This window comes from Micromys minutus (assembly GCF_963924665.1).
Source record: "Micromys minutus genome assembly, chromosome: 10".
NCBI classification, from domain to species: Eukaryota; Metazoa; Chordata; class Mammalia; order Rodentia; family Muridae; genus Micromys; species Micromys minutus.
The window spans coordinates 6,216,834-6,242,332 of NC_137979.1; the positions used below are offsets into that span (position 1 = coordinate 6,216,834).

The 25,499-nt window shown below is 44.6% G+C and overlaps 4 protein-coding genes across 6 annotated transcripts in view; 2 read left to right on the plus strand and 2 right to left on the minus strand.

The window, feature by feature from the left end:
- AFF4 (ALF transcription elongation factor 4) overlaps positions 1 to 9,092 on the plus strand; it is a 69,415-nt gene extending 60,323 nt beyond the window's left edge. For both annotated transcript variants that reach the window (XM_080922853.1, XM_080922854.1), the window contains 2 exons: positions 287 to 507; positions 3,331 to 9,092. In XM_080922853.1, coding sequence (XP_080778979.1) covers positions 287 to 507; positions 3,331 to 3,458 — 349 coding nt within the window. In that variant the 3' untranslated portion in view covers positions 3,459 to 9,092. The remainder of the gene's footprint in view (positions 1 to 286; positions 508 to 3,330) is intronic.
- Positions 9,093 to 10,314: 1,222 nt separating this feature from the next.
- Positions 10,315 to 10,992, minus strand: LEAP2 (liver enriched antimicrobial peptide 2; the record flags this gene model as incomplete). The annotated part of the gene is made up of 3 exons (XM_080923488.1): positions 10,315 to 10,351; positions 10,630 to 10,766; positions 10,936 to 10,992. The coding sequence occupies 3 exons, from the start codon at positions 10,990 to 10,992 to the stop codon at positions 10,315 to 10,317; spliced, it is 231 nt and encodes a 76-aa protein (XP_080779614.1).
- A 5,538-nt stretch (positions 10,993 to 16,530) lies between these two features.
- Positions 16,531 to 18,666, minus strand: UQCRQ (ubiquinol-cytochrome c reductase complex III subunit VII). The gene is made up of 3 exons (XM_080923775.1): positions 18,575 to 18,666; positions 18,317 to 18,483; positions 16,531 to 16,728 (listed from the first exon to the last, which is right to left on the minus strand). The coding sequence occupies exons 1-3, from the start codon at positions 18,649 to 18,651 to the stop codon at positions 16,634 to 16,636; spliced, it is 339 nt and encodes a 112-aa protein (XP_080779901.1). The 5' UTR covers positions 18,652 to 18,666; the 3' UTR covers positions 16,531 to 16,633.
- Positions 18,667 to 18,850: 184 nt separating this feature from the next.
- GDF9 (growth differentiation factor 9) lies at positions 18,851 to 25,109 on the plus strand (the record flags this gene model as incomplete). 2 transcript variants are annotated; one of them, XM_080924512.1, is made up of 3 exons in its annotated part: positions 18,851 to 18,893; positions 21,498 to 21,693; positions 23,958 to 25,109. In XM_080924512.1, the coding sequence occupies 2 exons, from the start codon at positions 21,561 to 21,563 to the stop codon at positions 24,860 to 24,862; spliced, it is 1,038 nt and encodes a 345-aa protein (XP_080780638.1). In that variant the 3' UTR covers positions 24,863 to 25,109. The 2 variants fall into 2 exon arrangements, with proteins under 2 accessions (XP_080780638.1, XP_080780637.1); XM_080924511.1 differs by lacking the exon at positions 18,851 to 18,893 and having other exon boundaries at positions 21,297 to 21,693.
- Positions 25,110 to 25,499: the final 390 nt, after the last annotated feature.

Consider the following 25,499-nt stretch of genomic DNA (forward strand, 5'->3'; position numbering starts at 1 on the left):
AAACAAACACCCTGCAAACTTTTACATTTCATTTTCTGAGAATATCTATGTAATCTTTATGTTAATATGAGTTGACATTTGCTTATTTTCCCTTGTCTACTGATCCCCAGGGCTGATGTAAAACCCAGAGCCTTTTGCATGCTAACAAGTGGTCTCCCACTGAACTGTGTCCTTTTTAATTTGTTCTTTTGAGACAGGAACCCAGGATGACTTCCATCCTGTAGCATGCTGATTTCATCATATTCACTGTATGTGTAAATAAGCCTCTGTTTCTGTTTGTGTATAGCAAAGCTGTTGGGATGCCCTCTCCTGTTTCTCCAAAGCTGTCACCAGGCAATTCTGGAAGTTACTCTTCAGGGGGAAGTAGTGCTTCAGCAAGTGGTTCTTCAGTAACCATTCCACAGAAAATCCACCAGATGGCAGCAAGCTATGTCCAGGTTACATCCAACTTTCTCTATGCCACAGAAATTTGGGACCAAGCTGAACAGCTTTCCAAAGAACAGAAAGGTTTGTTGGGCACTGGATAAACTTTGATGATAGAATAGTTAAAAGAAACATTTGTAATAGTTAAATGTATGGAGACTATTTATTTCGTGGTTTAAAGGCAATCATCAATTTGCTAATAACCTCCTTTACTTAGCTACATTCTAAATGTGACTAGATGTGGTTAAAATACCCTTGGGCTGTGCATGGCTCCGTGTTGGATTACTTTCCCAGCATGCATAAGGCCCTGGTTAGTCTCCTAACGTGAAGGGTGGGGAACAGATGGACTGATGTGAGGAACATAGACAAACAGCTTTTGTGTACTGCTGACACAAGCTAAAGTAGACATAGTTCTTGGTGTAAGACAAATATCTCCCTGTTCAGCATATTGACTGTAGCTCAGGAGGCAGCACCTTGTCTGCCATCAACTTTCCCCAGTAGTCTCAAATATACCTTAAACAATAATGCAGTTGGGATCTGCAAAGTGGCTTAGTAGATAAAGGTGCTGACCACAAAAGAAAGGTGAAAGTTGAGAAGAGTCCAGAGTTTTCCTCTGACTCACACACGTGCACGGTGACACATCCTCAGCAGATAAATGTAAGAGAGAACCATTAAAAATATAGCAGTTGGACTTGTTTTGTATAGTATCCAAACAAGGTCTCAATGCTGCATTTTGTGTCTTGAGTAGCTCTTTCCCTTATTTGGCCATGCCATTGATGTCATTCTGCATATGACCATTACTTCCTCATGCTGCCATTACATTTGTTATTTTATCTGTCCTAGTTCCTTTCTATTGATTAGATTCAAGTTAGTATTTAAATATAATGCTCTAAGTGATGCATCTTATTAGGATATACCTAGATACCTAAGGTATTGTGTTACTGTTCTGTTGCTGTGAACAGACACTATGACCACTGCAACTCTTACTAATGAAACCATTTGATTGGGGCTGCCTTACAGTTCTGAGGTTTAGTCAGTTATCATGGTGGGAAGCATGGTGGCACACAGGCAGATATGGTTTGGAGAAGCAGCAGAGTTTTCTGGCTCTGTGGGCAGCAGGAAGAAACAGTGATGCCACTAGGCCTGGCTGGGGCTTCTGAGACCTCCAAGCCTGACCACAGAGATAGACATCCTCAACAAGACCACACCTCCTAACTCACTGACTACGAAGTTATGGGACCCATTTTTTTCAAATCATCACAAGTTTTACCCTGTATTGATATCAAGATTCATCAGACTTGAGCCAGTTGGTGGTAGGACATGCCTTTAATCCCAGCACTTGGAAGACCAAAGGCAAGTGGATCTCTGAGTTCAAAGCCAGCCTGATCTAAGAGCAGGTTCCAGGATAGCCAAGGCCATTACATAGAGAAACCCTATCTCAAAAAACCCAAATAAGGAAGTAAGTAAATGAATAATCATCAGACTGAGCATGGTGAAGTAGGCCTATAGTCTCAGAAGGATTGCAAGTTGGAAACTTAAATTTAAAAAATTTTTAAAAATTTTAAGATCAATAGGTTAATATGTAGTGTCCCTTTAATAAGCATGATTTCTTTTAAACCTTAACTTATACTTTTGACACCCATGATGACTCTTGCCTAGGACTATTTTTAGGAAATAAAAAATTCATTGTATGACAGGCATAGTGGTAGTTGCCTGTAGGCTTAGATTTTTTTCAAAACCTTCTTTAATAAGGGCCCTTATTCTTTAATTTTGACCCTTTTTCTAGCCCACCATCCGAAGGTAGGGGAGAAAAGAAGGTGAATAGTAAACCTGTAAATGGTAAACCTGTTTAGAAGTGATTCTTTGGGGCGATTCCAATCTCTGCTGTCAGGATACCAACAGTGCAGTTCAAAAGTGTCACCAAACAGCATTGTTGGCACGATTCAGCAGGAACCGCCAGGCCTCTGCCGAATTGGCATGAGTCAGTGGGAATGACCAGGACCAGCTGCAATGCTGGGAGTTCTCTGCTGGTGTCTTTCTCAATAAAGTGAAAATCAGTGACGATGAGAGACCATGAAGTGTTGCACAGCCAGCCGTGCAAGCGTCCCCATCGCTGTCTGTTGAGTCCTACTTATGTCCTCTCCAAACATCATGAGTCTGTATCACATGACACAACCAGAAACTTGCACTTCATCTGCTTGTAATTCCAGGAATTGGGATCAGAACCTGTAAGGACCATGAGTTTGAGGTGATCATTGAAAGTTCAGGGCAGCCTGAGCTGTGTGAAACCCTATTCAGGGAGGAGGAAAGCCAGCATCTGTATTCTGTTCTGGCATTCCTTCTGCTTTCATTAGTTGTAATTTCCGTAGAGACATTCACCTAAAGTGGCTGATCATTTCTTGCCTCACTTGGTTATTGGTTAGTCGCTAACAATTCTTTTTCTCTGCACATCTAAAAGCTTTCTTTTCAGAGAAGTATTCAAGCACTTCATTCCTGCTTCCAAAACTACATTGGAAGCAGATCCTAGGACATTGTTCACCCTTCCCACTCACGCCATCCTGATGTAGAGCCTCTGTTGCTCACTGAGGAAGAATCTTTTTATTTCTGTCCTTCCAGTTTTTAAACTTCTGGCTAAAAAGAAGGGATTTATTGGTGCAGGTAGAGAGTGCTTTTAGGTAATCTAGTGGGGCACTGCACATGTGCCAGTGGGCCTCCATTTTTAATGTGTCATAGCAGTTGACAATTTTTGTCAGTGGAATTCACCTGGAATTCATTACCATACATTGTTTAAAATGTATTCCTTCCTGAACCTGAAACCCTATAGAGGCCTTTAGTGTGGGAGACATGCTGTTTTATGGTATTCAGTGAAGAATGTGTGATACTTAATGAATGTTTTTAATTTTCTAGAATTCTTTGCTGAACTGGACAAAGTGATGGGCCCTCTCATCTTTAATGCAAGCATCATGACAGATCTGGCTCGTTACACCCGGCAGGGACTGCACTGGCTTCGGCAGGATGCCAAGCTGATATCTTGAACTGAACATGCTCTCGTTGCCTCTGATCTTTCCACAGCACTGTGTCACATCACAAAGGAAAACTGCCATAGCACACCACCTAGTCGACACTAAGAATGAGGAATGGTTTATGTTGTTGTTTCTATAACCCAAAGCCATCAAATCAATTGACCCTTTCAATATTCCCAGTGTGACAAGTATTTAAATGCTTCTAAACCTGCAGTCCATCAGCAAGATGGTTTTAGAAATTGGAATTCCAGTTGCAATTCATAAATAATCAAGTAAAATTCTATTTATTTTTATTTTTTTCAAGTTCCCAGATTGGAGCTTGTTTAAAGCTTAGTGTTTCTGCCTATAAATTTATTCTGTTGAATATTTAGCATAAATAGTAGGCGTTTTATTTATATATTTTGGGAGCTGTGTTACTTAATGTCTTCTAAGCTAAGGGTTGGCTTGTCCAAGACAGGACTTGTTCTCTCTACAGCTACTCACCTCTGTTCCTTCAAATCTTACTACAGCCCTGTTATTGTGGGATTTATGCTTGGTATTAAGGATGCTCTTCCACATGGGAAAAGTCATTTAAACATGAGAAGATGGCATTCTACATGGGTGCAGAATGGAGTGGGTCTGATTTGGTATGCGTTATTTCAAAACTGTGAATGTGTGTTAGTAACACTAGCAATCACAAGGTGACTACATTGCATCTAATGCATTACAAAAGAGCAGATTTGCTGGGAAGCACGTGATATTGAATGGCTTCATAAAGGACAATCTTAAACTATGAGTTTATTAAAACCTTATATTCTTTTTCCTTTTACTCATTGGACACTTCATTGAAACAGAATAAGTTACTCCAGTTTCTGAAGGCTGCAGCCTGTATTCACTGATAATGTTTGAAGGTTAAAGTCTGCAGATTTCCCCTATGGTGGAGAGATTGTGATGCTCAGATATGACAATGCAGTAACTGGAGTGTTTAATGTGGAGTTAATGAATTTCTCTTTCCAAAGATCCTCATCAGTGATGGACCCTTTGACAGGATCAGAAGACTCACGCAGCAGCTGGGCATGGTTGTGCGTGTCTGCAACCCCAGCATTGAGGAGTGATGACAGGAGGATCAGGACGTCAGGGTCATCCTCAAGCTACATAAAGCTAGACAGTGAGTTTGGGGCTATCCTGAGCTACATGATCCCTTGTAGCATTAAAGAAGAAAGAAAATATATACTAGAAAAGTACCTAACTTGGCTCAGTGTGAGCTTTTTTGGAAAGGGGGAAATGGGGATAGTGCTTAGGAAGCCAGCTCAGTCCTTATCAAACTCCTGTTGCCGACAAGGTGCGTATAGCAGTGAAGGGCGAGGAATGTCTCTCTTCCTCTATACTTCTTTTTATTGACCGTCATGTCTGGTGTGCCTTAAATCTTAACTTTAAATGGTAACTCTATGGATTGTTTACAGATAAAAGTTTTATGCTGGGACCAGATTTGCCATGCATGGTTGGTCCTCTACAATAATAATTTCAAATTCTCTTTGATTTTAAATCTTCCTTTAGAGTCACATTAAGATAGATTCCTTCAGAAAAGCTAGTGCTTTGGTACCTGACTTAGTGTAATCAATTGGGTATAATGCTGCTTCAGAAAATGGCTTTCCTTCTCATTCCAAAAATTCATCCAATGAGGGAGAAAAATTCCCTTTTCTTAGCAGATAATTGTTGAGACTTGAATAGAAAGGGGAAGAGGGACAGAAATTGTCACTGCGGCCGTGTCTCGAGTCCTCGCCTACGCTCCTTCCCCGCCTGTATCTGAAGATCGTGAACTTTGTCCTGCAGTCTCACAGTTACAGAGCTTAACTGCTTTGTGTCTCATTAATTTTTACATAGTGTTGAGGGTTGATACCTACAGCTTATGCTGAATTTAACATTTTCCCTTGGAGACATTGCCTCTGTAACTTTCTAGTTTGATCATAGTGTACTTAAAGAATATTCTTCAGAGGCCATCATCGCTTCCTCTCTTGTGCTAGTAACCGCCGTGGTCTAACAAGTCGTGTGTCCTTCCTTGCCTCTTCTCTCCCACTCTGGTCCCCAGTCAGGGAAGTCTGGGAATAACAACAAGCACCCTCTATGCTTTCGGCCTTCAGCAGCTGCAGTGCTGGGCTTTGCTTTCCAGCTCTGCTCTGTGGTCTGTGTGCAGCACACTCTAGAGCAGCTCTCACGTTAAAGCAGACTTCCTACATGTTTACGGTGCTGCTTTAAGATGCTTTCTCTTTAAAACTGTCAGTTCTTGGAGAATGAAACTGTTAAACCTTTCATTGTGGAGGGTTTTCCTCACCAGGTAGGAACAGGCAATGGATCACACTCTGATCCTAAGTGATTGCATTTTTGATGTCCTAGTGTGTGAGATTACACTCTTCTTTGTGTCTCTTCTTAGATGTTTTGTCTCGGTCATGTCCAGCACATACCTTGGACTCCTTTACAAGTGACTATTCCTCCCTTCTCAGTAGGTGCCCTCAGTGTTTTTTAGCCATTTAAAGCTGATTTGTTAAGTGGCTACAAACTTAGTCTGAAACTTGTATTCACTGTATAGTTAGTAATAGAAATAGCAACTATCGTTAATACTGAGTTCACTGTTAAGATCACATTTCTGTGCCAGGAGGCAGCAGCATGCACCATTGGACTCTGGACAGGCACCTCACATGATCACAGGGACGCAGCTGCCACAGTAGTCCTCCCTGGGAAAGGCTGGGCTGTGGGGATCACTCCCCTCCAGGCATTCAAGATTGCACAGCCTAGCCCATGTCCCATTCTGGCTGGAGAGCACCTAGCCCTTTCCTTGCTCAGTGACACCTTTTTCTGGGCAAGAAGTTATGAAGTCACTTTATTATCAGTAAGTGCTTCAAATAAAGTCACAGATATAGCTGCTGAATGGAGAAGATTGACCACTACTGATTTAATTCTCCTATATAAAAGCAATTCAGAGTAATGTGTGCACGAGTCCACAATTGCTGTTTTTTTTTTTTTTTTTTTTTTTTTTTTTTTTCTGGGAAGGTCTTGTGCTAGGGATTTATAGGCATCTGGGCTGCACTTGTGGCTTTAGAGTAACTGTTGTTCTTTTGTTTTGTTTTAAAATTGTTTTTTGTTTCTTTCGTTAAAGGGTTAATCAGCTAGCTTAGAGAGCATCATTTGTATTTGACAGCTGAAGCTTTGGTACATTGGCGTTTAATGAATGAGCTTGCATTGTGTAGCCAGGGCCTAGAAAGGCTCTTGTCAGGAATACAAACACTGCCTGGGGCTGGTGCTCAGAGGGGTTTTCAGTGCAACCAGTCATAGCTCCATTGGGTGATGCCTAGCTCAGTTGAGAAGGAGGATGCTGTACACTCTTCTAGGTATGAGGGTATGTGACTTTGGATCTTAAAATTATGTACACATACACACTTTATATATATGTACGTATGTATGTATGAAAACATGAATTAGTTTGTCAAAAATGTGTGTGTTTAGTATTTTAGCTTAGTGCAACTATTTCCACATTATTTATTAAATTGATCTAAGACACTTTGTTCTTGGCACCTTGAATATATTAACATTCAAGGATGCAATGTGTATTCCTTTAGATTGTTAAAGCTTAATTACTATGATTTGTAGTAAATTAACTTTTGAAATATATTTGAGCCCTTCTGTAGTATAATAGGGCTCTTACAGGGTGGGAAAGATTTTAATTTTCCAATAGCTAATTGAACAAAATGGCTTCATTGTATATTTTGATTTATAGGAGTCTGTAGGTGTCTGGGTCCCAAGGACATCTACTAAGGATGACTGTTTTAGGCAGGTGGAATGGTGTTTAGACAATACCTAAGTGACTTGGAAAGCCAGAGCACCTTATTCAGATCCAGACTCCTGTAACTCATTCCTCTAAGATGTGGAACACAAATCCCATCTGGCTTCACATCTCAGTTAGAGAGGCAGACTTCTTTTCCAGTAATATTGTACACCTAGTGTTGCTGTGAGTGAAATCGGTAGAAAAAAATGATGAGAGTCTGGGAAGATGATTAGGCCAGCTGTCACATTTGTAATGCCTATCAGTGGAGGCATTTGGACCCTAAAACCAAGCCAGTGAGTAACAAATTCTTAAGGTTAGAGAAAGCCAGGAGTGCTGGTGCATACCCAGAGGCAAAGGTCAGCCTTTGATAGACAGAGAGCCTGAGATACTGAGACACACTCTCCAAAAACTAGGTACATTTAAGTTACCTGGTGAACCAGGTGTGGTAGTGCATGCTTTAGTTCTAGCTCCTGGATTATCAGTTTGAGACCAGCATGCACTACGCAGACCCCTGTGAGAAAAGAAAGTAGAGAAAGAGGACGCTGGTCTGCAGAACTCCTGTTTACATGAACCCCATGGCTAATGAAAAAGAGCCTGCAGTATGCAGGGCCAGGGGACAGAAAAGAAGCTACACTTGTCTTGTAAATGGTGTTTAGAACAAGGTGTTCAGGGGAAGTCTCAAGTAGTCGGAGGTTTCAGCAGCTTAAATTGCTAATATTTACGAAGTTGATTTTCAGGAATGTCTGCATGCGCCTCTCTCTTGCTGCCATTGATCAGCTCAGCAGAAATCATCATCCTTAAACATGGAGAAAGCTCTCAGATGAATGTGGACAAGCTGTCACCCAGAAATCCTAACAATACTTGGTTTTGGCTGTGCTGCTTCTGTGTTAGGTTTCTTCTCAGCTTTTAGCTACTGGGGTGTTCTGCCTGTTCTGTACCTCTCTGGGAGATGTCAGTTTGGAAGTGCTGCCTTTCAGACCAGTGCCATGGTGTCCATATGGTTGGGCTTGTTGCTGATTCAGAGATGTCCCCCCTGTTATGCTCACACTTGGCACATCACTGACATGAGCATTGACAGTGCGTGGTTGAGGGTAGGGATGGGCTAGCCAACAGCGCTGGCTCAGTTGGCAGGGCCTGCAAAGGCCCCACTTGAGGGCCAGACACTAGGTTGGTAAGCACAGTTAGGGAAATTTCTACCTAGCCTCCGTTTTGAATGATTCTGAGAAATTTTATATATGGAGGATGGAAATGCTTATATATTTATTGAAGATCTTTTTATTTGAAATTAAAATCATTTGGTAAATAATGGTTTGATATTTGGGGAGGGTTTTGGAGGGGAAGTAACATGGTTGATAAAGTACAGGCCTGGTGACTCTTCTGAAAGGCTCTGTTGCTGATAGGAGAGAGGCCTTTTTCTTGTACATGATCCAATCTTTGTCTTATGTTTCTTTTATCCAAAATATCTAGGCATCTGACACTTTCAACCAAAATTTCAATTATATACTGTGATTTTTATTTTGTTGCAATATGTTAAATTTCAGAGGTACTTTGGGGCTCAAAAGCTAGGATTTCTAAGTCAGTATGTGCATTTCACATAATAAGCTGTTAATGGTGAGCAAAGTATTATATACTAACTAGATTTTCCACATCTGTATAGTATATTATATGTATTTTGTGGTATTGAGATTATAGAAAGTTTAGAGTGTCAAACATGCGTTTAATGTGTATTTTTAAACAAATTTATGGCAATTAAAATATTTGGAGACAAGGGTATCACATTTCAATTTGTAAAACTCTTTTTAACTCTACTGTGTCATTACGATGCTTTGTATAATGCCAAACCATAGCTGGAGAAACTAAGTTTAATAAATATCAGATAGCTTTTCTGTATAACGTTGACATGCCCTGTGCTCTCACTTCTTCACCTCCTACCGCCATCTTTTTGTGTAGTTGCTCTTTGTATCTTAGAGTCTGGTCTGACTCTGTAAAGGGCTGGTCCCCCAGCACAGGTCTCATTTTTTTTTGGTTACAGAAATTTTGGACTCGAGACTGGAGAGAAGTCTTAGAAGTTAAGGGCACTCACTGCCTGCTCTCAGAGGGTCCAGGTTCAAGTCTCAGCACTCACATGGTGGGTCACAGCTGTCTGTGACTACAGTTTCTGGGGATCCAGTACCCTTACACAGACATGAATACAGACAAAACACCAATGTAAATAAGTCTTTAAAAAAATTTGAACTCATGGCCATAGATCCTTGTCCATGAATCTCAGTTGTCCTGCACCGACAGACATCTTCAGTCTTTCTTGATGCTCTGAAGACATAAACTATTATTTATTTTTATTACTTATTTATTGGGTTTTTTGTTTTTTTGTTTTTGTTTGTTTGTTTATTTGTTTTCTGAGACAGGGTCTTAATATGTGGCCCTGCCTAGCCTGGAACTCACTATATAGACCTGGCTGTCCTTGAACCTACAGAGATCAGTCTGCCTCTGCCTCCACCTCCCTGGTACTAGGATTAAAGGCATGTACTGGCATGTACCACCATGCCTGGCTTATTTTATTAATCAGACCTTTTGGGGGGTTTCTGCTTCATGTTCATAAAGTTATAGACAGATTTTTATACATCCTCAGGTGGCACATGCCAGCCTAAAGAGTTCTTTGCAAAGTAAAGAGCCATGACTTCTGTTTGCCAAGACTCACTCTTCTTCTGCATTGCCTCTCACCACACCTTCCGAGTGGAGCTGCACCACTGGGGTAGGGAGTGACTACTGTTCTCCATAACGTATGAAGTGACCCAGTCAAGTGTCAATTCCAGACTACCAGAACTTAGATTTGAGACATTTAATAATATTTGTAGAAAAATAAACTCTGACAAAGTTATGTCTATGTACAAATCAACAACATTTCTAATAAGAAATGGAGACCAGTTTAAAGCAAGTATCTGTCTTTAAATATTAAAAACACAAGATTGCTTCACTTCAGTATCTCCAACCAAAATGTAGTTAACAATATTCCATAGAACGGAGCACTGTTGGAGGTGACTGTACCCCATTATGAACATCACTCCTGCATCACTCCTGGGCCACACTTAGGGAACAGCGTCTTTTTCTATCGTGGGAAGAAAAGACGAGATTAAGATTGGATATAGACCTGAGGGGCCCAGGACACCTGCTGCCTCCACTATTCCTTGTCTCTTCTGTCCAGTGTTAATACTCTAGGCTGTCAAGGAACTCCCCTCCATGGAGCTTGCAGCTTCATATGCCCCCCAACACACACACACACACACACACACTCACTCTCTCTCTCTCTCTTTCTCTCTCTCTTGGGTCTCTGTTTTCTGATCTCATCTCTCTCTAGTTTACCATGCACCCAGGTTTATCAAATACCTGCATAGTCTTGTGATACATTCCGAATCATCAAGGCATGAGGCACCAATGGGTCTGAGGGAAACTCCTCTCCAAAATGGGGTCATTCTCCGGAATCTCTTTGCTGAACTCAGTTCTGGTACTGGGGAGCTGTTGGCCTGTAGAGCAAAGGTATACTCACTTTAGCTGAGGAAGCACCCACCCTCTGCTGCACACCCTCAGGAGGGCCCTTTCCAGGCTGCAGGAGCTTGAATTGCATTACCAAGGACTGACTTTGAATACCATGCCACCACTATGTCCAACATACACGTATGTTTCCTTTCTTACCTGGCCCAGCAGCAGCAGACAAGTCAGGAGCACTGCAAAGAGTTTTAGCTGTAGCATCTTGGCAAAAGGGAGATGTTGGAGCCTGAGAGCCAGGGGCAGCTCCCATTTCCTTTTATAGACCGACATCTATCTGCCTTTCCCATGGTTGCCAGCTGAAATGGGGCAAAGTCTGTTTGTAATCAGGATCGATGCAGTAAGTTAATGTGTACCCAGGGAATGTACCCAAGGACTGTATTCCAGGCACATCGTGCTTACTGATCCCTCATGGACTTTGATGGTGTTGCTGGTCTGGACCCTTACACTTATCAGAAATCAGCATTGTCCCACCTTGCCTCTGAAAGCCACGTGAATCCATGAGGGAGACCAGGAACCTTACAGTACCTTTAAGGTAACAGCAGGCTGGGAATGTAATGGCGGGAACATTATGATGTCCTGGGTTCAGTTCCCAGAACCAAGAAAACATTTCCTAAAATATCTCAGTGAGCTGGTTATAATCAAAATAGGATTCTAATAAAGTCTTCAGAAGTAATGTTGACCTCAGCTTTTCTAGGCAAAAACCACTGACTTGTGTACAAGCAGTTAGGTATGACCTTCTATGGGAAGAGACTTAAGCAGACTGTCCACAGTGCTCCAGTTTCCCCAGCAGTCTGCACCGCCATCTTAGTAAAGATCTGGTTATGAAGAACTCAAACTATACCCTTCCTTAGGATTTTGTTATTAAAAACACACGAGGAGGAGGTAGCCGAAGCTCTTAAGTTGGTGTCATTACAGCTTAGGCACTGACAACACCAAATGAATCATGTAGCCAGGGCTCTGGCAGAGGACTTCCAGCAGCCTCGGGGCAGCAGATGGTAAGTCCAAGCACTGGCCTCAGTAGGAATGAATCCCTGTAGGTTGCTAGATTAACACTTAACTACACTAAATGTGAGTAGTTTTGGTACTCAATGACAAGGCCTTTGATTTTAGGAGCATCTTATAGCCCAGGCTGGCCCAACTTTATAGCCTCCCACAGTCTTGGAAGTGGACCACCACACTTGGCCATGGGAGTTTTAAAATTTTTGAGAGGAAAAGCTGAATTTAAAGTCAGGATATGCATAGGATCTTAGATCTCTGTTTGACTATAAGAAACCACACACACAATCAAGAAAATCACAAATAGATGTCTCTCTCCCTGGTCTGATGTCTCACATAACCCTTCCCAAGGCTCTTCTCATCTTCATGATTGAAAATTTGAACAAAAGTCTGGTTTTGTGTTTCTTTGTCCCAGGCAAAAATGGAGGAACTGCCGAAGCACTGAAAGTAGCAGTGTGGTCACCAACCTAAGCAAAGCTAATGTTGCTTCTTGCCAAGGGAGAAGTGTGGTGGGTGTCAGAGCTGGAGTGGGATGAAATTTAACTGCAATGATCTGGGGAAACTCCTCAGCACAAGGACTCACTGAGGAAAGCCAGGCTGTTGTGACAGTATACCTTCAATCCTAGCCCTTGGGGGGCAGAGGACAGGCTGTGTAGACCAGCCTACCAAACATAACCAGTAAATCCCAGCAGTCAGTACTAGAAGACTAAATGGGAACTGTGCAGAGTTGGGGAGAGGCTGTGTAGTGACCCAGTGAACATTGAGTAAGAACATAGATGTGATTAGGTAAGCAAGACCGAACAACATGATACCCTACAATCACTTAAATCTGTGGGCTCAGGGCCAGCCTCTCCACCAGGGCTCAGACACGCATCTCGTCCATTCTTCTATTGCTGCTTTCCTTTGCCCTGAGCAAAATCAAAATAGACTTTTGTGTCGTTCTTTAAATTCATCATAGCCCAGTTGAGGGGGAGATCCTGAAACTCCATGCCCTTTGCACAGGAAAAAGATCATTTGTGCTCATGGGCGCAACACTGTCCAAGGCCTCCATGTTCAAACCTCCTGCAGGTCAGCCCTCCTCCCCAAGGAACGGCATGCTAGGGGCAAGTTAGTCAACATCTCAACAAAACCTGTATTTAAAAGAAATGTAGAAGCTACACTGTGCCCCCAATTTAAACAACCCATCTGTTCTGTCATGTGGATTGCTAAATGAAAGAGTTATGAGCTTTTTCCTCATAGGCCTAGGCTGTTCAGCTAGAACACAAGAACTCTTGACTTTGAGGCAGAAGCTGCATGCTGCAGAGTATATGTGATCATCTGACCACAAGCCAGCCCTTCCTGTCTTCAGCTTTAGTCTTTTGCTCTAATGTGAGATGAGAGTAGGCCTCAGGCCTCACGGACACATTTTGGGATTCAAATGATTAATTTACAAGAAGAGAGGCTACCAGGTTTGAAAGCGAGAGCTTGCTCACTCCAGGTACAACCCCAGGGACCTTTCAGAGAAAAGTGCTGGACAAAAAGGAGAAGGGGAAGACACGGTGCGTAGCTTGTCCAAATACCTTCCAGGTCATTAAGACTGCTTGGTAGTAATGGGATACTTTAGTGTCATCCCAGAGCAAGAGGTGCCTATAAAAGGTGGAAGACTTTGAAATGGAAACACGTTTCCAGGTAACGTTTCAACAAAGGGTCAAAGTGTATTTGCTTTTTGGCTGGAACTGACAGGTGTCTGGGCCTGTCCTATGTAGGTCTGCCTATGTCCAGACTACAGCACTAGCAGGATGGGGAGAGCTCCCTTTCCCAGGTTGCGGCTTATAGAGGAGCGGCATGGGGTCAGGAGCAACATCTGGGGACAGGCCAAGAGTTCAGTGGGGCAAATCGCTGCATCACCGCAGATGAAAGAGCCGTATCTTAGGGCTGGAAGTTGTGGGTGTCTAAGACATGGAGCCATAGCAGGTTCTTCCTTCCTTAAAAGGCTTGACTCAGGGAGACAGGGAGGACCTAAGTTCAGATCATCAACACCCATGCTGGCACCCGCATAACAAGCCAGGAGTAGCAACATGTCTGCAATCCTAGCGCTCGCTCTGTGTGTGTGTGCGTGTGTGAAGGTGGGAGGTTGACTCATACTGTCCTTTGTGAATCTTTATAAACAGAGCAAGTTCCTAGGGCTGGAAAGATGACTCAGTGGTTAAGCGCACCCACATGGCAGCTCACAGCTGTCTGTAGCTCCAGTTCCAGGGGATCTCACACTCTCATATAAACATACATGCAAAACACCAATGGACATAAAATAATAAAGGAGATGTTGAAAAATGTAGCCTTTAAATAAAAAGAATGAGTCCCTAAAGTAGCTCCAGGTCCTACATCACATAAAGTCAGAGTCACTGGACACCTGTCACCCAGCTCAGACCCCCGCCTCTAAGCTCAAATGAAACAAGCCGAAAATAGCCTCAACAATGTCAGCCATGAGTAGAACCTCTGAACATCAGAGTCCTTACAACAGGATTTTCTCAACAGATTCACAGTGTTCAGAGGGTGGGCACTGCAGTAAAGGTGCTTGCCATCCAAGCCCAGCCACCCAAGTTTGATCCCTGGAATTCAGATAAAAGTGGAAGAACTGACCTCACAAAGCCGGTCTCTGACCTCCACATGCACACCGTGGCACATGTGTGTACACACATAACAATAACGTATGCTTTGAAAAGGTCAGATCAAGAGATTCATCTTCTGCTCTGGGCTAAGAAAACTTTAGTTTTCTGAGCTGCAGTGTCCAAAGTCAAGATGGAGGCAGCTATACCTCCAGGGCTCGCAGCTTATTTCAGATTCTTTTTTTGGCTTGAGACAGAGTTTCTCTCTGTAATAGCCCTGTCTTGGAACTCTTTGTAGACCAGGATGGCCTCAAAGTTAGAGTTTCACCTGCCCACCTGCCTCTGCCTCCAGAGTGCTGGGATTAGAGGCATACACCACCAAGCCTAGCTATTTCAGATTCTTAAGGCTACGTATGACCACTCAGAATAAATCTGAATAGTCAGACAGGGAAACTGGGCTGGGTGTGGTGTTCAGCCCTGGGGTCACTCATTTCCCCATCTCCAGTACAGCTAACCCCAGCATTTCTGTTGCCACGTTTTATACATAAGACACTTATGGCTGTAGAAATGACAGTTTAAGACTGTGGTTCTCGTGGGGTCTTGAGGTGGCTCAGTGGTTAAGAGCACTGGCTGCTCTTCCAGAGGTCCTGAGTTCAATTCCCAGCAACCACATGGTGGCTCACAACCATCTGTAATGAGATCTGATGCCCTCTTCTGGTGTGTCTGAAGAGAGCGACGGTGCTCAAATACATAAAGTAAATAAATCTTAAAAAAAAAAAAAAAAAAAAAAAGACTGGTTCTCACTCTGTGGGTCACAACCCCTTTGGGGATCGAATAACCTGACCCTTTCACACGGTTGGCTAAAGATCATCCTAAGATATTTACATTATAGTTTATAACAATAGCAAAATTAGTTATGAAATAGCAACAAAAATAATTTTAGAGTTGGGGTCACCACAACGTGAGAAACTGTATTGAAGGCTTGCATTAGGGAGGTTGAGAACCACTGTTTTAAGGGTATTAAGGGTATGGTTGTATGACTGTGTCAGACACAACCATTTCCCATCCTGGCTTACAGTCTAAGCAAGTGTTGTTAGAAGTAATTTGTTCTGTGAACTTTTCGTACTAACTGACGATCATCAGGAAAAAAGTCCAAGAGTCAGACGTTGGGCTATGAGTTGCTACAATCTATAGTATGTCCTTAAACCAAATGACAGGGCCAGCTCAGAACTGCCAACCACCTGTACACTATCATGTCCAGGTGAAATTAGAGACATCCAAAGGCTCTACAGCAGGTGGTCTATTTTTTCCATAAAGGGACACATCTTTTCAGCCTCTGTGGTCCACATGACTAAAAGCTTGTTGCATTGGCTCCATGAAAGAAAACCGTGGTTCCCTGACCTTGGCTGTAGCAGGGAACATGTTGCCTCATGTTTTCCTTTCAAAGATGAAATCCCTAAGGAAGGCAACATGGCCTGTTTTTTTTTTTTTTTTAAAGAAACCAATTTTTAAAAAATATTATTTATGTATGAATACACTGTAGCTGTCTTCAGACACACCAGAAGAGGGCATCAGATCTCATTACAAACAGTTGTGAGCCACCATGTGGTTGCTGGGACTTGAACTCAGGACCTCTGGAAGAACAGTCAGTGCTCTAACCACTGAACCACCTCTCTAGCCCATGGCCTGGTTTTAAGAGCACACACTGGTACCTGGCTCTACCAACTCACTGTCATATGATTCCGGGCAAAGTACTTAAACCATGATTCCTCATCAGCAAAGGGATTAAAATGCTTACTTCAAAGGCTGCCGTGAGTTAGAGTTCATTGTGTCTAGAAAGTACACCTGACACACTAATTACAGTCATCCCTAGACCTTATGGTTGTAATGGGAGCAGAGGATAGGGAACCTGCACTTTAGGTTCCCTGCCACTCACAGCTATCCCAACCCCCTTCAGAACTTATGCTGAGAAAGGGATTGTCATGAACTCGAATACTGCCAGCCAAAAAAAAGGACTCTGCTTGTAAAACAAAGTTATGCTGGGCTTGGTGGTTAATGGCATGACTTAGGAGGCAGAGACAGGCCAATTTCTTAGATCCAGGCTAGTCAGAAACATACAGTGAGACCCTGTCTCAAATAAGCACACAAAGTCACAAAGGGAAGTCCTCAAGTAGTTTATTGTCTTCAAGACTACAGTGTGGATTCCTCTCCAAGAGAAGGGTCTTTCAAAGGCAGGGGACTGTCATCTAGGTGCAGGCTGCTCACTTGTCATTTTCGTACATGGCAGGATTCTTCCTTTTGGACTGCTCATACACCTGGGTGCCCCATGTATATATCAGATAGACCGCTACAAAGGCTGTAGGAATCAAGAAGGTAAGTTATGAGTACAGACATTTTCTCAGCAACTTTCAAAATAATTTTATTTGATAATTCTGTGTGGGTGTGTGTTTTGTGTGCATCCAAAGACACATGTATGTATGATTGTGCACCATGTACGCATATAGTGCCCTGGGGCCTAGATGTTGGACACTCTGGAACTGGAGTTATAGATGGTTGTGAGACACCATATGAGTGCTGGGAATCACACCTGGGCTATCTACATGAACAAGTACACGTACCATAACCAGGACAGCAGCTCTCCAGCCCCCAGATCCTTTTTTGTTGTTGATATGGTCTCATTATGTAGACAGACTACCCTCAAACAGCAGATCTACCTCTGTGCTGTGTCCTCGCTTCTGAATTTCAACCAATTCTGCCTGTCCTTCTATCTTTCGCCCTAGCTTTTAACTTTTTGTTTGCCGGGAATTGAACTCAGGACCTCTGGAAGAGCAGTCAGTGCTCTTAACCTCTGAGCCATCTCTCCAGCCTGGGTTTCTTTCTCTGTATAGCTGACTATTCTTGACTTCAGGGTTCTGTCACTGCCTCCCAAGTGCTGAGATTAGTGTCGAACTTTGCCTCCTGACCACTGGGATTAAAGTCATGCATGCCTGGCCTTTGCTTTTCATATTTTAAGAGTGTTTTGCCTGTATATGTATGTTTGTGCAACTACATGCATGCTCTGTGCTATGACTCGGGGCATACCGAGGTGACTAAGATAGTAAGAGAACGTCAAATCCCTTAGGACTGAAGTCAGATGGTTGTAAGCCACCATAGGGTGCTGGGAACAGAATCCAGATCCTCTAAAAGATCAGAAAAGACTTTTAACTGTTGAGTCATCCCCAGCCCTAAGTTTCTGTTGCTATTTTGAGACAGACTCTCATTATTAAGGCCCTTGCTGGCCTGGAACTCTCTATGTAGACCAGGCTCGTCTCAAACGAGAGGTCCACCTGCTTTTACCTCAGGACCACTGGGATTAAATGCAAGCACCACTATGACCAGAAACTACTTTTAATAAGAGGTTCAAAATGATTATATTACACAACTATTTTATAAGCAACCCAAACAAAGATATCAACCCAGAAAGATCTGGCCCCCACTTTCCTAGTCTCTCTCCTACTTAACACCAAATAAAAAATTTCATGAAATTCACCTGACATAATCTTGATTTTTAAAAAGTACACTTTCAGTTGCTGTGCTGGCGCATGCCTACAATCCCAGCCAACAGTCTTGAGGACAAGGCAGGAAGGTCTTAAGTTTGAGGCCAGCCTGGCTTCGACGTCAAGATGGAGCTTCAACCTCGACATCAAATTTAAGTGTACCTTCCACGGCTTCTTGCCGTATTCACAATGTCATCAAACAGTCAGCAAAATCGGCCGCATATCTAACACAAGACACTGTATCAGCCTTTCATCACTGATAGTAGACAGTGATGACCTCAGAGGGAGACGTTGGAGTCACCCAATTGACCTTAGGCCAGTCATTTCGATATGATAAGAACTCCATGTGTGTCGAGGATGTTGGAAGGAAAGGTGCTCACGGCCGTACCCCGCCCGCCCCGCACTCACGCGGTGCCACGCGCAGGATGCGCTCGCGAGTGCGGCGCAGCACGTTGGGGATGCCTTTGCTGAAAAAGTTCGGGAAGGCGCGCTGCTCAAAGGGCGACAAGCTGTAGGAGATCACGTGCCGTATCCGCGTCAGGTTCCCAAACTCGCGACCCATGGTGGCGGCGGCCCTGAGCACAGAAGACAGGCGCGTGGTTCAGTCTCGCAAAAAAAAGAACTCCCACCGCCCCACACCGACCCTCTGTACCCGGTCACCTTTACCTCCACAACGCGAAGCCCGGCTTTCGCACGTCACTTCCGTGAATAACGGAAGTTGACCCTGGAGATCGTGAAGTCATTTCCGGGAACTTCCATTTTTCTTTTATCTTGAGGGGGAGACGCTGGCAGTTGACCTGGTGGGCGTGGCCTGACCTTCCGGGTAGCCAGTAAGGACCAGTAGCAAGAGGTCTGGGGCAGTGCTTAGAGGCGCCGGGTGGGCGGGCTTATAGAGATGCTTGTGGGTCTACGGGAGCGTAGTGGACCCTTGGGAGAGGCTGGTGTTGCTAAGGGGCGGGGCCTGAAGAGGAATGGGGCCTGGTGGGTGAGTGTGCCAGGCTTTTGGAAGCAAGTGGGCGGGGCTTATGAGCCCCCTAGGGATCTTAGGTGGACAAGCCGGCAAGGTTCCAGCCTAGAGGGTGCGAGAATCGGGGAGTGGATTAGGATGGTGGGCGGGGCTTATATCACCTGGGATTCCAAGAGGCGAGTAACAGAACTCGGAGCTGCTCAAAAAATAGAGTATTTGTTCTCTTAGTTCTCCTGATGATGTCCCTGTAACCAAAAGGGGTCTGAGCTGTTGTTATAAGACCCTCACCTACAGCAGTACAAAATTAGGGACACGGATCTAGAGTTTCGGTACACACTGCCTAGCAGGCCTCTGGCAAACGTTTCTTCCAGTTCAGTTGTCAGACGCTCATAGTGGTGATGAAAGCCAATGAGAAAGTGGTGGGTTTGGGCTGAGTGTGTCATCAAGCCCAGACCACACTCTCTAAGGAGCTGTTGTGTTTTCCTTAAAGTGCATTCTCCTGATAGTGTCCTGTGGGACTCGCCAAACTTTCTCCTCTCAGTGGCTGTAAATGGGACGATTGGCCATAAATAATCTGGCAGTCAAACTGGGGTGCTTGGCAGTGAGCTTCAGTTTGTACTTCAGCTTTATCAAACTGGTGCTGGGTGAACTGATTTTTTTATCCTGTGTTATCAGAGTGTTTTGACTTTCTCCCAAGAGATAGTCTCCTTCCAAGGAGGCACTAGATGGGCCCTCCTTTCACGGTGAACCTGCACACACGCGCTCGCGCGCACACACACGGTTTTCCTTAAATATTGTCTAGCTTGATCTCACCTCCAAGGCAGGAACACAGATACTTTAATCAAGGACTAAAACACTGTCGTGGTTTCTGCCATCTGGGTGATTGGTTAAAAAATAAATGTCTATTTAATAGCACTTGCTGATATCTTAACACTTTTCAACCAAAGTATGATCAAGTGAATTGTAGACCAAAACAAGTGCATCAGGATATTGCACTTTTTAAAAAATATATTTATATTTATTATATATAAGTAAACTGTAGCTGTCTTTAGACACACCAGAAGAGGGCATCAGATCTCATTACAGATGGTTGTGAGCCACCATGTGGTTGTTGGGAGTTGAACTCAGGACCCTTAGAAGAGCAGTCAGTGCTCTAAACCACTGAGCCACCTCTCCAGCCCAATATTGTACTTTCATTACACTTTATGTATTTGGTATGCAAGGGCTAGGGGTGTAGATAAGACAATTTGTATGAGTCTCTTCACCCCTTTTACTGTATGGATCACAGGGGTTGAATTCAGGCCTGTAGAAGTGAAGTTTTTGGTCATTAGGCTTGGTGACAAGTTGCTATCTTGCCATTCCAGGTAGATATTGGAGATTTTTTTTTTTTACAAAAAGATGCGTTTATTTTCATTTTATAATGGATGTTTTGCATTCTTAGGGATGGCAGAGAAAGGCATTGGATCCCTTGGAAGTGGGGTTACAAATGGTCACGAGCCAAATGGTTTGTTCTAGGAAAAGTAACCAGTGCCCTTAACTACCAAGTCAGCATCCCTCCGGCTTCAAGCTATTGTAATTTTTAATTGGGTAAGGTTAAAGGTGATGTCCTCTTTTTATTGAGACGGAGTCACCACCTTACGTAGCTCTGGCTGTCCTAGAACTCTCTGTGCAGACCAGGCTGGCCTTAACACACAGAGGTCCACCTGCCTGTGTCTCCTAAACGCTTGAGAGTAAAGGCATGCCCTTCCACACCTGGCTCCTGCCGTTCTCTTCTAAAGCACTTTGCAAGTAGCTGTTATCCTGTGCCAACTTTACAACCCGAATACTGAGCCTCCTGGATAGGCTGAACAGCCTGACATCACTGGAATTTGGGGACTCATTGTTACTGTCTGTCTCTCCTCTCGAATTCACTGTGCAGTAAGCAATCAGTTATTCTAAGCACCTGGATGGGAGCTGTGGCGATGATGAATCAAGAGAAAAACAAAACAAAACAAACAAACAAACAAAAAAACAAAGAGAAGACAAACCTAATGTTTGTGCAGTTCTACCTCCAGCCCTAAGCCCAAGAGGTTTTGTTTTATAATTCCTTGGGTTTCTGTTGGGCTCTCAGCTATATAAGTAGTCCATTGGGGTGATGCTACTTGGTGAGTTTGAAGTAAATGTCAGGAGAAACAGAAAGCAAACTAAAGTAGATAAATGTGGTTCTAATGAGGACAAATTGGATAAAACTGTGTGGTCAGCTGACTGCTATAGAGCAGATAAACAATGGTGTTCAGCTAGGCCTCCTTGAGGTCTGATTACAGAAGTGAAGTTGGTCTTCCACACCTAGATTTTATTTAAGGACCACACCAGGGCCTTCCCGACTTTTAGGAAGAGGACTGGGGCATGGGGAGATGCGTTCCTTCCTAGTTCTCCCGAGCCATGACACTTCCCAGCAAATTCCTGTTGGGGGTTTGCTGCTTTGCCTGGCTGTGTTTTCTTGCTAGCCTTAGCTCTCAGGCTTCGACGGGAGAGTCCCAGACTGGAGCCAGTGAAAATCTGGAGTCTGAGGCAGACCCCTGGTCCTTGCTGCTGCCTGTAGATGGGACTGACAGGTCTGGCCTCTTGCCCCCCCTCTTTAAGGTTCTATCTGATAGGCGAGGTGAGACTCCTAAGCTGCAGCCTGACTCCAGAGCACTCTACTACATGAAAAAGCTGTATAAGACATATGCTACCAAAGAGGGGGTTCCTAAACCCAGCAGAAGTCACCTCTACAATACTGTCCGGCTTTTCAGCCCCTGTGCCCAGCAGGAGCAGGCTCCCAGCAACCAGATGACAGGTGGGTAACAGGCTGTTCAACTGGGCTGGGGGACAAGACTGGGGCTTTACCGATTCTGTTACTAAAAGGAGCCACACTTTGATTTGGGTTTGTTGGTTTGTGTTGAGGCAAGATCTTAATCCTGTTACCTGGGCTATACTCAAAACTCTGCATCCCCCTGCCCCAGCTCCTTGAGTAGTGGAATCACATAGGTTTTCACATATGGGAATTTTATTTTGCATGAATCTCAGTATCTCAAACGAATTTAAGTTAACACTTTTTAAAAAGTTATTAAATTCTTTTTTCTTTTTTTGATGTGGTGGTACTAAAGATTAAATTGGGGGCAGGGAGAGGCTCACATATGCTAGCTGCTACATCTCTGGCCAATAGCATTGATTACTATTTTGTTTCCTAAACCATCTTTAGTTAAGAAGCTAATATGATAAATTTTTATCTTGTTTGAGTTTCCTTTTTTAAACTTTATCCTCTGAGACCGTCTCACACACGCAGTGACTCTCCTGCGTCTGCCACTCCAGTGCTAAGGCTAAAAGAGACCAAGGTCTCGAAAGGCCAAAGAAAGTTCCGGAGGTTTCTCGAATCTTCTTTATCCTATCAAGCTGTTGGCCTTCCATGGTGCCTAAAACCTGCCTTTGGTCCAGTGGTGAGTGATACGGGACATTTCCCCTTGTTTTCCCCGAAGAGGAAAGTTTCAGTCTCTGTCTGCACAGTACATCTTAAAAAAAATTGTATGGCTGAGACGAGGCCATTTATGTTCTATATACCAGGTGCCTGGAGTTTGACCTCCAGTACCAACAAGACAAAACTCATGTGGGGCGTGGTGACTCACTACATTAATTCCAGCCCTCAGGAGGCAGGGGCATGCTAATCTCTTCGAGTTCAGGGCCAGCTGCGTCTACAGAGTGAGTTCTGGGAGACCCTGTCCTAACCACAAGCGAGCAAACAAAATCCCAAACCCCCAAGCGTTAGTCAACAGTGGGGGGGGGGGCCTGTTTAGTAAGGAAGAAGAGTTACACTTTAAAAACCAAAACAAGCACAAAGAACCTCTGGGCTGTGGAGAGAACTCTGTGGAGGAAGGCTTCTTCCACCAATGCTGACAAGAACCAGCTCCTACAAGCTGTCTTTCCAGCTCCATACATGTACCACAGAGAGAGTGTGTCCATTAACACCCCTCAACACACACACACAAGCTGGCACCAGTGTCCAAGGCAGTTGAGGCCGTTGAAAGCCACCTCCCCGCCCCCAGCCCGTTTTCCTGCAGCAGCCTTCTCCCCTCCACTTGTTTCTGATCCCAGAGCATGTGATTACCGCCGCAGTCAAATGTTCTCAATTGACTTGTTTCATCCGGGCCTAGACCATCTTTCAGGCTTAGCCAGTGTTGCTTTCAGTGGCCTCCTGGCTGTGTCTTGAGGGATGCTGCCACAGGGAGACACTCCCCTTGTCTGTCTGTCTGTCTGGAGCAAGCTATTGGGTCCGGTTTCACTTCCCCAGCAAACCCGTTCTCACTCCTTTTCTTGAGATGAAACTTACTTGCATGTGTGAATTAGGGATGGGGATTATGTGTGGAGAGGCCAGAAAAGTTTTTAGAAATTGGTTCTTCCACTATGCAGATCCTAGGGTTCAAGCTCAAGTCCTGGAGCTTAGTGGCAGTCACCCTTACCCACTGAGCTCTAACCACCAGCCCACATTCTCAAACAGCCTGTCTGGTCTTGAACTCGATCCATAGCCAAAGGAGCCATTGAACTTCTGGTCCTCTTGCCTCTACCTCCCAAGACTTGACCCACCTGTGTGTGGGGGGGGTGATTTTTGAAAGGGGAGGGTCTCATGTAACCAACTCAGGCTGACCTCAGACTTGCTGTATAGCCAAAGATAGCCTTTACTTCCCAAGTACTGGGTTTATAGGCTTGGGTTACCAGGCCCAGATGTGTGAGTTCACGAGTGTGTTTCAGGAAGTCTCATTATGTGGTGGAGGCTGGTGGCAATCTGTCAGCCTCCAAAGTGATGGTATTAAAAAACCAGACCTCTGTCTAACCCAAAGCATGACTCCAGGCCATTGTGCATAGGGGGCAAATGCTCTGCCGCTGAGTTATACCCCAGACCCTCTAAATTTTTTCCCTATTAGCTCCCTTCCTCCCTTTGGTTTTGAGGCTTAAGTAGGAGAGGAAAGAGAAAAGAAACTGCCTATGGTCAAGTACTAATCCCTCCTCTCACTCCTGCTTTCTCCAGCTTGTTTGCAAGTGTTACTTACCGGTGGCTTCTCTTCTCAGGACCCCTGCCGACGGTGGACCTGCTGTTTAATCTGGACCGGGTGACTGCCATGGAACACCTGCTTAAATCGGTCCTGCTGTACACGCTGAACAACTCGGCTGTTTCCTCCTCCACTGTGACCTGCGTGTGTGACCTTGTGGTAAAGGAGCCCATGTCTTCCGTCAGGGCTCCCCCAAGAGCACCATACTCATTTACCCTGAGGAAACACAGATGGATTGAGATGGATGTGACCTCTCTCCTTCAGCCCCTGGTGGCCTCGAGTGAGAGGAGCATTCACATGTCCGTCAATTTTACATGCAGGAAAGACCAGGCCCCGGAGGACGGCGTGTTTAACATGCCTCTGTCCGTGTTGCCCTCGCTCATCCTGTATCTCAACGACACGAGTGCCCAGGCCTACCATTCATGGCAGTCCCTGCAGTCCACCGGGAGGCCGTCACAGCCTCCCAGCCAGGGCAGCATGGCTGCCGGGGTGGAAAGATCTCCCCGGCACCGTCGAGGGCAGAAAGCCGTCAGTTCAGAAGCCAAGAGGCCCCTTCTTACAGCATCCTTCAATCTCAGCGAATACTTCAAACAGTTCCTTTCCCCCCAAAACGAGTGTGAACTCCATGACTTCAGGCTGAGTTTTAGTCAGCTCAAATGGGACAACTGGATCGTGGCCCCGCACAGATACAACCCGAGGTACTGTAAAGGGGACTGTCCCAGGGCAGTGAGGCATCGGTACGGCTCCCCTGTGCACACCATGGTCCAGAATATCATCTATGAGAAGCTGGACCCCTCAGTGCCAAGACCTTCATGTGTGCCTGGCAAATACAGCCCCTTGAGTGTGTTGACCATTGAACCCGACGGCTCCATTGCTTACAAAGAGTACGAAGACATGATTGCTACAAGGTGCACCTGCCGTTAGCATGGGGCCCTCCGCCACACCTCCAGGCCGTCTGGCAGAGCAATGCTGTGGGCCTGAGTGCCTGGGCGGAGAGCTCCATGTGGCCAGTCTGTCACTCAGTGCACATGTGTGAGTGGGGGAAGAGTGTGTGTGTGTGGATGAGCACGTTGTGTGCAGTATCCATAGGTGTAAAGGACACACTGGTCGTCACCATGAACCAAGTGAAATTTAGCTCATTCGGAGATCCCTTTCTTCCCACAAGTGTGGTTTTCAATGGACAAACTTATTGGCATACGTCTCGAGTGGGAATGTAGCCGCAAACACCTCAGAGTGCTGTGGTTTTACGTAACGGAAGAATAAATTGTTGATGGCATAAATGTGTGTGTGTTCTATTAAAAGTCCACTTCTGTAGGATGGTTTGAGGGCGGGGGCATCCTGATAAGCCAGCCTTGGCTTGCCATTAGCAAAAGGGAGGTGACCTTGGTTGCTGTGTGATGTGAAGGGAGCCCGTGGCACTGTAGTTAGGATGGATGGGCAGTGGCCACTAAGTGTGACTTGGATGACCACAGTGTTGTTCTGCTCAGAGCCAGTTTGCAGCAATCGATTGAGTCACATAAAATACTGTGTATGCCATTCATTAAGGGAAATTGGCTTTCTG

Bases quoted from the DNA above. Each gene is read 5' to 3' on its own strand.
- UQCRQ (XM_080923775.1), bottom strand. From the start codon at position 18,651: ATGACTTCACGATCTCCAGGGTCAACTTCCGTTATTCACGGAAGTGAC. The intron at 18,484-18,574 runs GTAAAGGTGACC...TTCTGTGCTCAG, and splicing joins CCGGGCTTCGCGTTGTGGAG to GGCCGCCGCCACCATGGGTC. The intron at 16,729-18,316 runs GTGAGTGCGGGG...TGATTCCTACAG, and splicing joins CATCCTGCGCGTGGCACCGC to CCTTTGTAGCGGTCTATCTG.